Source organism: Grampus griseus (genome assembly GCF_964374135.1).
Source record: "Grampus griseus genome assembly, chromosome: 2".
NCBI lineage: Eukaryota > Metazoa > Chordata > Mammalia > Artiodactyla > Delphinidae > Grampus > Grampus griseus.
Window position 1 is genome coordinate 144,415,853 of NC_139018.1, and position 19,168 is coordinate 144,435,020.

A 19,168-nucleotide genomic window follows, 5' to 3' on the forward strand; every position below is an offset into this window, starting at 1 on the left:
TACATGGTATAGGTTATGGGGTTTTACTAGCCACCAGATGTGTAAACTGCAAGCATCAAGGATGGACAGAATTCCTGGGGCTCCAACAAAATAAAATATCCTTCTGTAAGATACGTCCAAAATTATGGCATATGGGACATCTCAGGGAAAAAAACAATATCTAGTAAATATGAGCTCACAATAATAAACTACAAACTGCATAAGGAATTGGATCACTGTGAGGTAAAGCAGATACAACAAAAAAATAGGATTTTTGCCCAAACAATTAGAAATATTAAAACCATTTGAGACCACAAAATAAATTTGTTTAAAGTGATTAAAATAATGGAAGAACTAAACAATACATTAAAAAGTATATAGGAAAAAACAGAACCTACATAGATAAGATATATATATAGTCATTAAATTTACAGTCATTAAACTGAAAAACACACTGGATCAGTTAAATAGCAGTTTAAACAGAGCTAAAGAAAGAATTAGTAAACTGGAAGATAGATCTGAGAAACCCACCTAGAGTATAGCACAGAGTTTAGAGATTAAAAATATGAGACATAAAAGAAAAGAGAAGATTCACATGTATTTAATAAGGGTACCAGAAAGAGTGGGCAGAGAACATATTTGCAAAAATAGTAGATGAGAAGTTTCCAAGTTAAAGATACAATTCTGTTCATTGAAAAAGTGCATTGACACAGAGCAAGATAAACTCCATAACTAGTCATAGCATAATGAGATGACAGACCAGTAACAACAAAATGTCTTAAAAGCAAAAAAGTCATTAAACTAAAAACAAAGCAAAAAACTTCTCGTAATTAGAATGACAGAAGACTTCTTTTCAACATCATTAGGGACTATAAAAATTTAAATGTTATTCTTCAAAGTACTGAGGAAAAATAACTGACAACTTATAATTCCAAACCTGGGTAAGTTATTATTCAAGAGAGAGAATATAAGAGAAAAATTTCAAAGTCTGAATAAAAGGTTACTACTTATAGATCATTATTGAAACAAGTACTAAAGAATATAATACAATATGAAAAACACTGGGTGCAAAAGAACATTTGGGATATAAGAAGCTATCTAAATAAGCATTTATTGTCAAACTAATAATATCAAAAAGAACTAATTTTTGGAAGGCTAATAAGAAAGTAGAACTAAAGTAATATAAAATCGTGGTATCCAATGTGGCAGCCACTAGCTACATATGATTATTGAGCATTTGAAATGTGACTAGTACAACTGAGGAACTGAATTATTTATTTTTTAAATTACTTTAAACTTAAACTTAAAAATTAAAGTAGTATAGAATATTTTTTCATCAAACACATCTTCATTGTTTTGCTAGGACTGCATTTCCTATTAACCATGGTATCATGTAAGATATTATTGTGTTGTCATGTGCGTGTTGGACACATGCCTTGTTTCAGATATAAATACAAAACACACAGACTGACCTGGTTAATATCAAGTATATAAACATCTTATCTATCTAAGTATCAATGGATAGATTCACTTTAAATAATTTTTTATGCATGTATGAAACCTTGTAATGTGTGAGATTATTTTGTGCAGACAGCATGAATTACAGGATTTGAATCACCTTTCACTGGGAAGTTTCATTCTGTAACAGGGTCTCCTCTGGGCCTGAAGACATCTAATGGCCTGGGAGACCCTTTTGTAAGACTAGTCCTTGTCCCTCTGGCCAAAATTATCCAGGAGCACAAGTCACACAGGCCAAAGGAAATTGACCCCAAGTTCCAGCAACACCTCTTCCTAGCTATGTGGCTTTGGGCGAAGTTCTACCAGCTCTGAGCCTCAGTTTCCTCATCCATGAAGTAGAATGTCCTGATCAAAGTGCTGTGGTAGGAATTAAATGAGATGGTATATAGAGAGTACAATGCCCAGTGGCTGGCACACAGTAAGTGCTTAATATGTGCTGAATCTTTTTCTGTTCCCTTTCATTTCCTTGGAGAAAAGCAAACTCATCAGCTAAAGGAAGGGACTGGAATAGACCTGATTCCCCTGTGTTCTTGGTCTGGTTATAGACCCTGGAACAGGCTCCCCCTAATGCGGAACAATGACCAAGCCTGACCCTGTGTCCCTACCCCAGCCCCAGGCTGCACAGGGCCTTTGTTATGGCCTTGGTATACTTTAATTTCCCTTGGATCCCAAAATGGCCATTCCAGACAGGCCTTCTCCCAGCCAGCCACCCCCGGGGATGGCCATGTGGAAACCTGCATTTGTCAAATGACAGATTTAATGAAAAACGAGGCACAGACTCACATGCATTAAAGAAGTAACTGAGCTTTTGGGGCTACATCACACAACAAAACCAGTTCTGTGCAGCCAAGCTCAGTGAGATTGATTTCTTTAAGTCCTTCTTCTTGCTCCGATATATCATCTCAGGAAGTCAATATTGTGGCGTTGCCTTCTGAACAGTACCCTCTTCTGACCTTATATGAATTGTTGGATGGGAGCCTGGGAAATTTCTCCCATCTAGTCATTTCCTTGTTAATCAGAAGCCAGCTTCTTTGTTGCTTTAATGCAAGAAAGACTCAGCTTGTTGAGCCAGCCAGCCTGGATACTTCTGTCAACATGACGTACATAGATCTGAATATGAGATCAACTTTAGGCCCCAAGAGCTGTCTAGGGAGGGAAACTGAAATAATGGGAAAGTCAAGTTTTGGTGCATCGCTTGTCTATTTGTGGTGAAGGTGGTTTGAGAGACAGTGGGGGAGAGACAGAGAAAGTGTTTAGGCGTAGCCTGGGGGATGGTAGAACAGGGCAAGGCAGATTTACACCTTCCTGGAGGCCGCACGAGGTCTGGAACCAGCTTTGGATGATCTTAACCTTGGCTTTATTTGGTCACACAGAGGAGCCAGATCCGGGGAACACAAGTCACATTAAACCCACGGGAGGGGCTTCCCTGGTGGCGCAGTGGTTAAGAATCCACCTGCCAATGCAGGGGACACAGGTTTGAGCCCTGGTCCGGGAAGATCCCACACGCCGCGGAGCAGCTAAGCCCATGTGCCACAACGACTGATCCTGTGCTCTAGAGCCTGCGAGCCACAACTACCAAGCCCGCCATGCCACAACTAGTGAAGCCCACGCACCTAGAGGCCGTGCTCTGCAATAAGAGAAGCCACCGCAATGAGAAGCCAGCACACCTCAACGAAGAGTAACCCCCGCTCGCCATGACTAGAGAAAGCCCACGCGCAGCAAATGAAGACCAAACGCAGCAAAAAACACATAATGATAAATAAAATAAATATAAAAGAAAACTTTAAAAACCCACGGGAGGCCAAGTATAGTCCAGCGATACTTTCTTAATTTGTTATTGGAGAGCCTGGACCAGTGACAGGGAAGGTGTGCTCAGGAGACAGATTGCAAGTCAGAAGGATGCTTGGTATGTGTGAAGTTGGAGCAAAGGGAGCAGGATCTTCCTGTGGAATTGCAGGTTGAGGCTGTGATAAGAGTCTGGAATGTTCTCCTTCTCCTTCTCCTTTGTTTTTTCTTCTATCCTTCTCGCTTCCCTTTTATCGCCCCGCCCTCTCTTCCTCCCTCCATTCAGGGGTTAATGAGCTTTTCATCACGTGTCTGGTCTTTGCCAGGCACTGCGAATAGAATATACACATCACCGTTTCTATCCCCAGGAGCTCATATACAATCTAATGGGGAGACAGGTAAGGAAACAGAGGATACGGAACACACGTGCTGATAATGGCTTCTTCGCCTTTAAAGCAGGTGGGCTCGGAAGGCTATGGTGAGGATTCACCGAGATAAGGCACTAAGTTAGCGATGAGCACAGTGCATGGCTCACAAGCACCCAGGAAGAGTTGGCTCCTGTTATTTTGATCCCTCGTCTTCTTTATCTTGATGAACAAAGAGCTGTGGGCACATAGCAGAGGAGAGGGGTGTTCTCCAGGAAGTCAGGAAAGGCTTTCCCTCTGGAGGGAATCAGAGCCAGTGTGGAAGGAAGAGTGGGTCTCCCCTGACTGGAGAGGGGACATGAGGGTCCCAACCAAGAAACCGGAGGCTGGACACTGCCTTCTGTGAGTGACAAGGGGCAGTGAGACAGAGGAGGGAGGGGAACAAGGACAAGAATAAAACAGAGATGAGGTCAGATTTTAATGGGCTGTGTGGACTCAGGAACAATGGAGGCTTTTAAACAGTGAAAGCATGATTGGATTTGTAGAAAGTTAGCACTAATGATGGCACATAGCTAGGGTTAGGTAAGTTGCAAAAAGACGAATTAGGAGGTACTTTCAATAGAGCAAGCTTCAAGATGATGGGACCCACACCGAGGTTGTATAAACGGAGATGGAAAAGAGATGCTAGATCTATGAGATGTTGAGGAAGCAGATCAATTAGAAAATGATTACTGATGAAACGCTGGAGATGAATAAAAGGAATGGTTGAGTCTATTCCTTCAGGTGCTTGGAAGGATGGTGGTCTCTTATTTATTATTTATTTATTTATTTATTTTTATTGGAGTGTAGTTGCTTTACAATGTTGTGTTAGTTTCTGCTGTACAACAAAGTGAATCAGCTATACATATACACATATCCCCTCTTTGGGGGATTTCCTTCCCATTTAGGTCACCACAGAGCAATGAGTAGAGTTCACTGTACTATACAGTAGGTTCTCATTAGTTATCTATTTTATACAGAGTATCAGTAGTGTATATACGTCAACCCAATCTCCCAATTCATCCCACTCCCCCTTCCCCCCCACCCCGCCCTGGTATCCATACGTCTGTTCTCTACGTCTGTGTCTCTGTTTCTGCTTTGCAGATAGGTTCATCTGTATCATTCTTCTAGATTACACATATAAGTGATATTGAACGATATTTGTTTTTCTCTTTCTGACTTACTGCACTCTGTGTGATGGTCTCTAGGTCCAGGATGGTGGTCTCTTTACCCAAGATAGGCACTGAAGGAGGAGACAGAAGGGTAGGAGGGGAAGGTGATTTCAGCTTGGAGGAGGTTACAGGTGCTAGAGAGACATCAGGTGGAGATGGGGTAACGACTGAACATGCTGCTTGGGGCTTGTCAGTAGGCATTCCTGGAAAGTCCTGGTCACTAGAGGAAGTGGAAGACGGACAAACAACTGGGGTGTTCAGAGAAGAGATCCCAGGTTAGGACACTGAGAGAGTAACACAGAGAGGCAGGAAAGGAAGACGAGAGGGCAGGTGTGATCAAATAGCACAAAGGCGCAGTGACATGAGGACTGACGAGAGATGACGTGTAGTGTCTGGGGTGATGCTTTTCAGATAGGTCTCACTCCTGGATAGATACGGACAAGTACTAGTGACTCATCCAACTTCACTTTTCTTAAATTCCTTATTAGTCAACAGAAGCTTTGTTGGCTGCAATAGAGCTTCTTGTCCACTCTACTGCCTGGCCCAGTGGTGTTTAAACAAAGGTTGAACAATGGGATCTTACAATTTTCAGCCTGACAGCCTGTCTTCCTTGAGGCTGGTTATTAAGATTTCAGAAGCTCCTTCATCCATCCAGGAGCACACTGATATCACTTTAGGTGGATGGCGTCCATGGAAACTCATCTCATTGATTTGTTAATCATTTCTCTTTGTGCTAATGTCAGCAAGTGACCCGTCCTGGCTCTGTCTCCTCACTCTGGCTCTGATCCATGTGGGGTGTGGTGACAGGTGGGGTGGGACATGCCTATCCCTGGCTATAAATGTGGCCATCCCTTCCACACTATTTGTACGGCCTTGTGACGTAGAGAGAAAATGGTCTCCATATGGAAATCATGTAAGAGGACCGTGCAGCCTGGTTTTAAACCCTGGCCACCCCACGTTTGGCGTGTGGGATGCCTGGAAAGTTATTGAAATGCTCTGAGCCTCCACCACTTCATCTATAAAATGGAAATAAATCCTAACTTATAGGGCTATTGGGGGAATTCAATGAGGTGAGATGAAAAGTAGAGCAGAGCAACCAACAGCTTGTAATTATTGAACATTTGGATTGTTTCTAATTGCCATTATGACTATTCTAGAAACAGTTAACTTGTGAAGGAGGCAGTTGAGCTCATTCAGAATCTCTTCCTGAAGGCTCTGTTCTTTGACTCATTAAGGTTTTACTTTAAAACAGGGAAAGGGAAGAAAAGTCACATAAGTTTGCATGGGGCTGTGATTATAAATACTGTAAGGGATGATAAGCCTTAGATTGGAAAAGTGAACATGTAGCCTCGGATCCTGTTTCCCACTCAGGGGAGAAAATTGTCCCAGTCTCCCGCCTGTCACTCCCCACCCAAGGACCAGATCAGGTGTCATCCCTCCATCCTTATCTCTTTCCCTCCTTCTCCTACTTCGCTCCTTCCTAACTCCCTCCTTTCCTCTTTACCCCCTCCCTCTAGGGATCCACGCTGGAGAATCTAAGCCGATCACTGGCCCGTCCTGCACTTTGGGTTGAGAAACTGTGGGGTTTGGGGGCTGTTTCTCTGTGAAACGGACCAATTGTTGACATTTATTTTGACTGCTCTCTGTAATACACCTTTATTACCGTTTTTTGTTTGTTTGGCCACGCTGCACAGCCTGTGGGATCTTAGTTCCCCAACCAGGGATCGAACCCATGCCCCCTCTATTGGAAGCACAGAGTCTTAACCACTGGACAGCCAGGGAAGTCCCTGACCATTCTTCTTTTGAGAATTGTTTGGTCTCGTCTTTTGCCCAATTGACTTCCTATTTAGAGTGTTTGCTTTTTGTTTGTAATAGTTTTTTGGTAGTTGTTTTAGTGGGAATAGTTTCTGACATATTTTTCAGAAATTTTCCCTATTTGCTTTTAAGTGGGCAATATACACATATATACCAAATTTAAAACACTCAGAAGGGATCATAGGGAAAAGAAAGGATCCCTCCCCCTTCCTTGGCCCCCATCACCTACTGCCCTTCTCTAAAGGCAACTAGTGATACTGGAATCTTATATATCCTACCTGAGATATTGCATGCATATCCAGATTATAGGTACATATATGAATATGTATGTATATGTGTGTATATATTAATTATATGTATATATGTGTGTATGTGTGTATATATATGTATATATATATTACACGCATGGTATATTGGTTTATACCTAGCTTTTTCACTTAATTAATATCTTGCTGGTCATTCCATATCCGTTTTTAAGTAAATTCTTTTAAATGGAGATGTAATTGACATACAACATTATATTAGTTTCAAGTGATGATTCAAATGATTCGATATATGTGTGTTTTGCAAAATGAACACCACAATAAGTCTAGTGAATACCCATCACCACACCTTGACATCCTTGTCAAATATTAGTTGATTATATATGTGTAAGTTTATTTCTGGGCTCTCTATTCTGCTCCATTGATTTATGTGTCTGTTTTTATGCCAGTATCATATGCTTGATTATACTATGAATGTGAATATGAATAATATGCATATGAATATGATTATGAATAAGGTTACAAATTTTCTTTTCTTGTGATGAGAAATTTTAAGATCTACTCCCTAGCAAGTTTCAAACAAGCAATAAGGTACTATTAACTACAGTCACCGTACTGTACATTACATCCCCAGGACTTATTTATTTTGTAACTGGAAGTTTATACCTTTGAACTGACTTCACCCATTTCACCCTTCCCCCCACCATTTCTGGCAACCACCAATCTGTTCTCTGTATCTATGAGTTAGGTTTTTTGTTTTGTTTTTTTAGATTCCATATATAAGTGTGACCGTGTGGTGTTTGACTTACCTCGCCTAGCATAATGCCCTCAAGGTTCATCCATGTTGCCACAAATGGCAGAATTTCCTTGTTTATTGTGGCCAAATGGTATCAATATCTCATTTTATACACATACACACAAACACACACACACAGATATTTTTTCTTTCTGTATTCATTCATCAATAGATGGACACTTAAGTTGTTTCCATGTCTAGACTGTTGTAAATAGCGCTGCAATGGACATGAGGGTGTAGATATCTTTTCAAGTTAGTGTTTTCGTTTCCTTTGGATAAATACCCAGGAGTGGAGTTGCTGGATCATATGGTGGTTCTATTTTTAATTTTTTGAGGAACCTTCATACTGTTTTCCATAGTGGCTGCACCAACTTACATTCCCACCAACAGTGCACAAGGGTTCCCTTTTCTCCACATCCTCGCCAGCACTTATTATGTCTTATCTTTTCGATAATAGTCATTCTAACAGGTGTGAGGTGATATCTCATTGTGGTTTTGATTTGCACTTTCCTGATGATTAGTGATGTTGAGTACCTTTTCCTGTACCTATTGGTCATTTTTATGTCCTCTTTGGAAATATATCTCTCCCTCTGTTTATTTTATCTTTGATTTCTTTCATCAGTATTTTATAGTTTTCTGAGTACAGATCTTTTGCCTCCTTAGGTAGGTTTATTCCTACGTATTTTATTCCTTTTGTTGTGATGGTAAATGGGAGTGTTTCCTGAATTTCTCTTTCTGATATTTTGTTGTTAGTGTATAGGAATGCAAGAAATTTCTGTGCATTACTTTTGTATCCTGCAACCTTACCAAATTAATTGATTAGTTCTAGTAGTTTTCTGGTGGCATCTTTAGGATTTTCTATGTATAGTATCATGTCATTGGCAAACAGTGACAGTCTTACTTCTTCTTTTCCAATTTGTATTCCTTTTATTTCTTTTCCTTCTCTGATTGCTGTGGCTAGGAATTCCAGTACTATGTTGAATAATAGTGGTGAGAGTGGACATCCTTGTCTTGTTCCTGATCTTAGAGGAAATGCTTTCAGTTTTCACTCTTGAGAATGATGTTTACTGTGGGTTTGTCATATATGGCTTTTATTATGTTGAGGTAGGTTCCCTCTATGCCCACTTTCTGGAGAGTTTTTATCATAAATTGGTGTTGAATTTTGTCAAAACCTTTTCCTCCATCTATTTAGATGTTCATATGGTTTTTATTCTTTAATTTGTTAATATGGTGTATCACATTGATTGTTTTGTATATACTGAAGAATGCTTGCATCCCTGGGATAAATCCCACTTGATCGTGGTGTATGATCCTTTTAATGTGTTGTTGGATTCTGTTTGCTAGTATTTTGTTGAGGATTTTTGCATCTATGTTCTTCAGTGATATTGGTCTATAATTTTCTTTTTTTGTGATATCATTGTCTGGTTTTGGTATCAGGGTGATGGTGACCTCATAGAACGAGTTTGGGAGTGTTCCTCCCTCTGCAATTTTTTGGAAGAAGTTTAGAAGGATATGTGTTAGCTCTTCTCTAAATGTTTGGTAGAATTCGCCTGTGAAGCCATCTGGTCCTGGACTTTTGTTTGTCGTGAGATTTTTAATTACAGTTTCAATTTCATTACCTGTTGGTCTGTTTATATTTTCTAATTCTTTCTGGTTCAATCTTAGAAGGTTGTACTTTTCTAAGAATTTGTCCATTTCATCCAGGTTGTCCATTTTATTGGCATATAGTTGCTGGTAGTATTCTCTTATAATCTTTTGTATTTCTGCAGTGTCAGTTGTAATCTCTCCTTTTTCATTTCTAATTTTATTGATTTGAGTCCTCTTCCTTTTTTTCTTGATAAGTCTGGGTAAAGGTTTATCAATTTTGTTTATCTTCTCAGAGAAAAAGCTTTTAGTTCTATTGATCTTTGCTATTGTTTTCTTTTTTTCTATTTCATTTATTTCTGCTCTGATCTTTATGATTTCTTTCCTTCTACTAATTTTGGGTTTTCTTTGCTCTTCTTTTTCTAGTTGTTTAGGTGTAAGGTTACATTGTTTATTTGAGATTTTTCTTGTTTCTTGAGGTGAGCTTGAATTGCTATGAACTTTCCTCTTAGAACTGCTTTCTCTGCATCCCATAGATTTTGGATTGTTGTGTTTTTGTTGTCATGTGTTTCTACGTATTTTTTAAATTTCTTCTTTGATTTCTTCAGTGATCTCTTGGTTATTTAGCAGCACACTGTTTAGCCTTCATGTATTTGTGTTTTTTACCATTTTTTCCTCTAATTTATTTGTAATCTCATAACATTGTGGTTGGAAAAGATGCTTGATATGATTTTAATTTTCTTAAATTTTCCAAGGTTTATGAGAAAACCATAATTCAAAAAGAGTCATGTACCAAAATGTTCATTGCAGCTCTATTTACAATAGCCCAGAGATGGAAACAACCTAAGTGCCCATCATCGGATGAATGGATAAAGAAGATGTGGCACATATATACAATGAAATATTACTCAGCCGTAAAAAGAAAAGAAATTGAGCTATTTTTAATGACGTGGAGAGACATAGAGTCTGTCATACAGAGTGAAGTAAGTCAGAAAGAGAAAGACAAATACTGTATGCTAACACATATATATGGAATTTTAAAAAAATGTCATGAAGAACCTAGGGGCAAGACAGGAATAAAGACACAGACCTACTAGAGAACGGACTTGAGGATATGGGAAGGGGGAAGGGTGAGCTGTGACAAAACGAGAGAGAGGCATGGACATATATACACTACCAAACGTAAGGTAGATAGCCAGTGGGAAGCAGCTGCATAGCACAGGGAGATCAGCTCGGTGCTTTGTGACCGCCTGGAGGGGTGGGATAGGGAGGGTGGGAGGGAGGGAGACGCAAGAGTGAAGAGATATGGGAACATATGTATATGTATAACTGATTCACTTTGTTATAAAGCAGAAACTAACACACCATTGTAAAGCAATTATACCCCAATAAAGATGTTAAAAATAAATAAATAAATAATGAAGCAAATGCAACAAGGTAAAATAAAACCACAACAGAAAAAAGAAAAACAAAAGGTGAGGGTGGGGGAACAAGCCAAAAGGAGAGAACAATAACAAAGTATAAAGAATAAAATAAAATTAGAAAAATAAAATATTTATTAGAAGAAATAAAAATATAAATGAATCAACAACGATGAATCAACAAGGTAAAACAGAACCCCAATCTAAAAGAGGAAAAAAAAAAAAGCCTTGTCTATGGTTGTGTGGTTTAGGTGGGGGTGGGACTTAGGCAGGGGAGGGGTTTAGGGTGGGGTGGACCTTGCAGGGTTGGGGGTGATGTTTGAGTGTGGGGTGGGGCCTAGGGTCAGGACACAGCAGCCAGAAAAGGCCTTGGGGCGGGGCCTAGGTGGGGCGACATTCAAGGAGCGGGGCCTCTGCTTAGGACCTGTGTGGAAGGGGAGAGGCAGCACCAGGAAAGGAGGGCCTCTGGAGTGTGGAGTTTCCAGGTAAGGCCCTGGGTGAGGGTATGTGGGTGGGGTTTAGGCCCAGCGAGTTGAAGGGGGTCTCCGAGTGTAGATGTAGGGCCCTGGATGGGGGTGTGGGGTGGGGCTTGGGTTCTGCGTGGCAGGAGGGAGGCTCCGAGGGCAGAGGTTTAGGCCTGGGAGCCCAATAGGCTCCCTGGTGCCTAAGTGGCCAGGGAACGCACTGGCCGTGTTCCCTTCCGTTACTTTACACTCCTCCCCACTGTCTCCCCCAGGGTCTCTCCTGTCCCCACTGGACCCCTAACCATGGGTGAGTCCCGCTGGGTGTAGGAACTCCTCCCCAAGTGGGCAGGGGAAACCTGGCCCCCCGGAAATTGTCCCCCAATTAACCCCCTTTGGGCGTGGGATCCCTTCCCCTCCCCCCGCCACCCCTCAGGGGCGCCAGTCTCATCCCGCCTCCACTTCTCCTCCCCCCTCAGTCCTCCCCATGCCCCACATCCTACCTGGTCGCTGGGGGTTCTTCCCATCCCCTTAGGTGTCTGTGGTCCCCTACCAGTGCCTGGTAGGTGCCCTAGCTGTGCGGAGACGTGAATTCCGTGTCCTCCTAGTCCGCCATCTTTTTCCAGCCCCCCATCTTCTTTTAAAGTAAAACTCAAATCCCACTTTCCCCAAGAAGCCTGTCCTCAGCTCTCTAACCCATTTGCTCTTTCCTTGTACTTTTATTTAGAACCACGTCCCTGAGCTCTAACCATGCCAACAGCCCTCAGTCCCCTTTAGAGAAGACACCTTAGAATTCTTTCTATATTCCCTCTCCCCTCTCCCAGCTGCCCACACAGTGCTGGATACGTGGCAGGCGCATTTGGCTGGATGAAATGATCACTCAGACAATTCAACAATTAATGCTTGGTCCCATCACCATGGCTGTGAGAGTCCATTTCCCACTGAAATCCCCACTAGCTTTTGAAGGCGAGCAGAAATCAGAGTGATTTGCCTTTTCCAAGCTTGCCATACTTGTTCCTTTTCCATGATTTCTCTTCAGGAATCCAAAGGAGCAGGAGAGACCTGGCTGTTGATTACAAAATGGCTGGGAGACAAGAAGGAAAGGGGTGTAGAAACCTGGCAAACAACCCTCATTGCTGAAATGTCAAACCGACTGAAGTCAAGCCCATTAATCTTGTTTTACTGCAAGATTCAAAATCGCCATGCTACGGCAGCCACAGAATTGATGGATGGGTTTCCCTGCGTTCATCCAGCACCTCGGCTGCCTGAGAAACCAGATCTCAGATGAACAGGGAGAGGAAATTAAAATGGCCTTCTGAGGTTCTTCGGTAACTGCTAGTAGGGAAAGATGGGGCATTCAGGGTCTCTGGCAGCCAAGGTGCTTACACTTGGTTTTCACTGCATTTTTTGGTAAGCAAATCAAAGAAACAGCAGTGCTGAAGCCACCATGGTAAATCTTCAGCAACTTCTGCTCCAGTGAGGGGGTGAGAGTGGTCACAACCTGGCTGCCCTGTTGCTTGAGGCCACCAGGCTGTGATCTTGTTTGACTTCTTGCTGATGAAGTAGGTGAAAGATGGTAACGCCTGGTTGTTTTAATTTGCAATTTTTTGATCACTGGGGAGCCTAAATCTTTTTCCATATGTCAGTTTTCTAGTCAGATTTCCTCTTTTGTAAATAACCATTTTCCTTGTGCCCCTAATATAATTCATAATTCAGTTCAGCAGTTCCACATTGATTGTGGGCCTATGTGCCCAGCACATTCAGTGCAAGATACACAGATATATGTATGTTCCATTTCCTAATACAGTGCAGGGATGGGGATGGCGAGAGAGAGAGTCAAAACCAAAGTATCACTTCACTGCAATATGGTTGATAGGGATACTTCCAGAGTATTTTCCCTGGTTTTGCTGTGATTTTTGTTATTTTTAGAGAACATAGAGGTATTTGTATTTTTTATGTTGTGCATCATATATCTTGGAATCGCCTGGTCATTATCTTTGCTCATTCTTTTTCTGTTCTTCTGTTGTTCTTGTCTTTGTTAATTTGTAGAAGCTCTTTAGGTATTTTGGAAATTAATTCTTTGTCTTTAGAAGTGCCACACATATATTTTCTAATCTTTTTATTTAACTTTATTGCATTTTTATCATGCCAAAAAGTGTCATTTTTCAGAACATTCTTTAACATCATATATTGATAAAATAACCTCAAAATGGACTAAAAACCTAAAGGTAAGACCCAAACCATAAGACTCTTAGAAGAAAACATAGGCAGAACACTCTTTGACATAAATCGTAGTATTGTTTTTGTGGATCTGTCTCCTAAAGTAAAGGAAATAAAAGTAAACATAAACAAATGCGACCTAGTCAAACTTATAAGCTTTTGCACAGCAAAGGAAACCATCAGCAAAACTGAAAGACAACCTACTGAAAGGGAGAAAATATTTGCAAGTGATATGACAGATAAAAGGTTAATATTCAAAATACATCAACAGCTCATACAACTCAACAGCAAAAAAACAAACAACTTGATTAAAAAAATGGGCAGAAGATCTGAATATATTTTTCCGAAGAAGACATACAGTTAGCCAACAGGAACATGAAAAGTTGCTCAACATCACTAATCATCAGGGTAATGCAAATCAAAACCACCATGAAATATCACCTCACACCTGTCAGAATGGCCATCATCAAAAAGACCAGAAATAACAAATGTTGGTGAGGATGTGGAGAAAAGGGAACCCTTGTGCACTGTTGGTGGGAATGTAAATTGATGCATCCACTGTGGAAAACAGTATGGAGGCTTCTCAAAAACTAATAATAGAACTACCATTTGGCACAGTAATTCCACTCTTGGATATATAATAAAGAGAGAGAGAGAGAGAGAAAACACTAATTCCAACATGTACGTGCACCCCAATGTTCATACCAGCATTATTTACAATTGCCAAGATGTGGAAGCAACCTAAGTGTCCATCAACAGATGAATGGATAAAGAAGATGTGGTTCATATATACAGTGGAATATTACTCAGCCATAAAAAAGAATGAAATTTCGCCATTTGCAACAATATGGATAGACTTAGCCTTATGCTAAGTGAATTAAGTCAGTCAGAGAAAGACAAGTACTGTATGATATCTGAAAAATAAAATAAATTAGTGAATATAACAAAAAAGAAGCTGACTCATAGATATAGAGAACAAACTAGTGGTTACCAGTGGGGAGAGGGAAGAGGGAGGGGTAAAATAGGGGTAAAGGATTCAGAGGTACAAACTACTATGTATAAAATAAACAAGCTACAAGATATATTGTACAACACAGGGAATATAGCCAGTATTTTATAATAAATATAAGTGGAGTATAACCTTTAAAAATTGTGAATCACTATGTTGTACACCTAAAGCTTGCATAATATTGTACATCAGTTATACCTCAAATAAAAAAATTGTCATTTTGATGTAGTCAGATTTTAAAATATTTTTCTTTGTGATCAGTGCTTTTTACCTTTAAGAAATAATTCCCTACTCTCAGCCTATAAAAATATTCTCTGATGTTTTCTTCTAATCCATTTCAAACTTTTTCTCAGATGTAGAAATTAGAAACAAATAGGATGAATTAAAAATTTTTTAGTACTTAAGAACTTATGGTGTTGGGTGGAGATTGTAAATGTCCTAAATATTTAGACAGGTTTATCAATAAATCCGTGAGGACCTTTGAGAAATTTTAATGACTTATTCGTGTTTCCTTTTGCTTTTGACCCTGTCTGTTTTAGGGGTGTGTGAGTGTGTGTTGTGTCATCTTTATACATACTCATACCCATACAGACAGTCGCATGCGTACACACACACACACACACGTGAGGAATAACTATCCTTGAAATTGATAAATTTCTTATCCTACAACTATATGTAATATTGCCATATACTTAAAATGTTTCCTGTACTGTTAGTTACTAGAATCTCATTCTCATATTTAATGATCTATTTTATATTTCTTATATTGGTAAAAGGTTGACCAGAGGCTTGTTCTGATTGTTCTGTTTGCCTTTAAGAGTTGTAGCTTTTAGTAACACTGCTATAACTACTACCATTCTTACAGAAACAGTAACTACCACTTCAAACTCTTAAGATTCATTCATCCTTTATCAGTTTTTTACCAGACACTGTGCTTTAAGCTTTACCAGACATTATTGAATTTAATTTTTACAACAACCCTATAAAAATGGCACTGTTACCCATATTTTACAGATGAGAAACGTGGGAAAATGGATCACAGAGAAATTAACCAGATATTCCAAGGTTGCAGAGCTGTGTGTGTTGGAGTGAAGACAAGCAACCCAGGTCCATTTGACTTCCCCTTTGGAGCCCTTTAAACCCTACATTTCACTGCTTTTCTCTTTTCTTCTTATTCCATTGCTTCTTTCCTTCAGTTATTTTTCTGGTATTTATTTTTCCCTTGATGTGATTTTCTGTTACAAAAGTGTTAAGTTCATTCTCACTTATTCTCCAATCTCTCCCTGTCTCTTTCTGTCTCTCTCGGTTTCAATTTCCTCTTTGTCTCAGCAACATGCAAGGTGTTATTCTTAGTTTCTAGATGTCTGAGTATTTTTTCTTTTTAATATCTATTTGAATTTTTAACTTATTGCATTGTGATCTCAAAGTATTATCTATAAAACTTTTTCTCTTGTGTTTATAGATATGATTTAGTATGCAATCATTTTTTGCTTATAGACCAGGTATGTATACTTCAAAAGAAAAAGTAATCCATATTTGTGGATTATGAAACTTAGTATAAGTCTGTTATAGGTACTGCATTTATTGTGTCTTTCATTTTTTCTATGTCCTTATTTAATCTCTTGTCTACTTGCATCTGTAATAGACTGATAACGGTAAATTACTTTCTCCCTAAAACAACCAAAAAAGCACATTTTTGTTTCATTTCTTGTGCATTTTTATAGTATTTTGCTGTATGTGCTTGCAAGTCTTATGTAAAACTTTTGCTTTTAAACACTGTGCTGTCCAGAATTCATCTGGCTGTTCCTTGGTTTGAATTTGACAGGCATATTCTGGCCCGTGAATTTATTTTTAACTTTTAGAATCTTTCTGCTGCAGAAACATATCTTACGGACAACTTAACGGTAACTTTAAAAAAAATACAATCTTTAGTGAATTCCCTGGTGGTCTAGTGGTTAGGACTCGGCACGCTCACTGCTGTGGCCCAGGTTCAATCCCTGGTCGGGGAACTAAGATCCCACAGGCCGAGAGGCACAGCCAAAAAGAGAAAAATTGTACAATCTTTAAATAGCTTGGTAGGCCACTTACATTCATTTTTATAAACACCACACCATGTTTATCATCTGTCATCCCACTTTATGTCTACTTGTCCTCTGTCTTCTCTTTTGATTTTTGATGTGTGTTTTGATAAACGATTGTTTTATACTTCATTTTCTGTCTTAAAGAATTTTAAAAAGTAACCCTCTAATTTTTAAAAAATAATTTACGATCAATGAGACATTCCATGAACATTCTTACAGCTACAGTCAGCATTTCTAAACTTTCTAAACAAGCACAACTTTTAACTCCCCTTTATAGCCTATGAAAGATGAATTTTACAGGTTTTACTTCTTTTCCTTCGTCCTCCTTTCTCATCCCTTTCTCATCCCGTCGGAACATAGATGGCAGGCTGGGGCCCCACAGCACATGGGGCTGCTGGGGCGGAAGCCAGGATTAAATGTGTCATGAGTCCAGGGAAGGAGGAGGCTGGGCCAGATCTGAAGGCAAGAGCAGGGATGATGCAGCCACCCTCTGGTGTCTCTGGACCCCAGGCTGCCTTTCTTTCATTGTTTCTCCCCCCGTCCAGGCTGAGTCAGTTCCTGAGCTTCCAAGGCCATCCTGCCTGACTCGGCATGCCTGCCACCTTGAAGCATTGGCAAGGCACGGAGACAGAGGCGTGGCCCGTAAAAAATTTTTTTCCTTAGGAAGGGAAGGACCATGAATTCTCAAATCTCTGCAAACATGGGATAATTAGGTGGTCCAATGGTTAATGAATTTAATGCAGATAAGTGCAACTTAATGCACATCGACAAAACAATTTAAATTGCTGATACACATCAATGGCTTCTGGTTCCTTGGGAATGTTCGGGAGATGAAAAGATGTGCTCTGGGCTTTAATAAGAGAGAGAATTGTATAATCTCAGAGCACAAGGGGGTCTTTGAGGCATCAACTTGCCCACAGTGAATCCACACTCTCATCTTCCCATTGGTCTCACCGAACACACAAACAGGCTGGGGCAAAATCGTAGATGTATATTGTTGTCCATTCCATGTGGATACAAACTATTTCCATTCCTATTTTCTGAATGGGATAGGAAAGAACATATTTGCCAAATCAGTGACCACATACCATGTACCTGAAGCCATATTAATCTGTCCTAACAAAGAAACTACAGCTGTGATCAGGGTTATCACTTGGTTGGGCTTGCAGTTGTCTCTAGCCATCCTCCAGGATACATGGGCTTTCTGCAGAGGGGCCATACTTAAGAATTACCTGGAGACATGCGGGTGACAACACCTCTGCTCCTACCTGAGGGTAGTACTTATCTCTGCCTCCTTCCCAGGGATGCAATATGATTTCTGATTTATTCTCTTGTCAGGATGGGGTTATTTCAGAGGTTTCCATTTGGCTTTTCCTCTAGACAGCTAGTACCCCACAGGCCAGGGACCCAATGAACTGCTGAGTGTTACAATCCCAATTATGCACTTGGGGACCAGGAAAGTGATCACTGTATGAGTCTGTGGATGTAGCGGACCCTCCATAACCTGGACGTTGGGAAGGGATCTGTTTATTACCTGGCCCCCATATTTCCCTATCAGCAGGGCCATGATGAAGTTTTTGGTCTCTAGGGATCAATGTCAACTGTGACTAACAATCCTTGAAATATCTGGGCGTTCTCCTCTCCTTGGTATACAGCTACCTTAGTACATAGTTGTAGGTTCCTTTGTGAAAGGACAGGAAGATTATTTGATGTGCATACTTGCCAGAATGTTGCGGGATCCTTCCTCTTGGGGACCCAGCCACCTGTTTGGTCCATGAGTTCTCAGTCTAAAATTTGACTCAGGTACAGAAACCAGGCAAAAGTTGTAGCATTGTACATTGGGGCAACTTCTGTCAACCTACTGGTCATCTAGCCTTGAATTCTTCTGCTGCTATAAGCTGGCCAGTACCTTTGTTTATTGCCCATACATTTGGCCTCTAGAGATTCCATAGTCTATTATGGGTCATGGTCCCATAGCTACTGCTCTGTCCTCACTGGTCATTACAATAATTGCAACTTGTTGGCTTTTGGTGGTTAAGCCCCCATGCCCTGCATAAGCCAGATTCTGTAACAGCCTCTTTTGCTGTCAGCCCTGGCCTACAGAGGAGGCCCCTGCTGGACTTAGTGCAGTGGGGGCGCATTCCTTCTGGGTTTGGTAAATAGTGTGTTTTCTCGTCTTCCTATAGAACCGAATCCTCTGCTGGAGGCTCCAGTCAAACTGGGCAAAAGGAGAGGTGAAAATGCAATGTACGCTTAACAAAACCTTGCTGCTCCTAGAGGGCTCTCTGGAGCAAGCAGTGGTCGTTAGAGTTGCATTCTTTTGGACCCAAATGACCAGGCCTTTATACTCCCACCTCAGTCACCAGGTGAGAGCTGCACAGGGAAGGGCATCTCGGCAAGGCAGGTCTCTGCAGCAGAGGTGGCCCTGGAGGAGCTGACAACCACAGCTGTTTGCTGACTCCTGGCCTTGCAGTAGGGTAGGTCCTTCCTGGAAGGGAGAGTTGGGCAGTGCATCTCGGTGTCTATTACAAACCTCTTCAGCTTTCGTCCCTGATGGTATTTCTGAAGCGCCTCTGGGATGCGGTGATGATTCCTCTGTTGGCCGTTCCCCTGGACTTACACTGGAAATGTAGAAAAAGTTCTGGGCCCTGAAGGTGTCA

General features: G+C 40.7%; 1 protein-coding gene across 1 annotated transcript in view; it reads left to right on the forward strand.

The window, feature by feature from the left end:
- Positions 1–19,168, forward strand: part of MTHFS (methenyltetrahydrofolate synthetase) — a 254,605-nt gene that overhangs the window by 225,774 nt on the left and 9,663 nt on the right. Inside the window, exon 4 of the mRNA XM_082647170.1 lies at positions 15,442–15,534. Coding sequence (XP_082503296.1) covers positions 15,442–15,519 — 78 coding nt within the window. The 3' untranslated portion in view covers positions 15,520–15,534. The remainder of the gene's footprint in view (positions 1–15,441; positions 15,535–19,168) is intronic.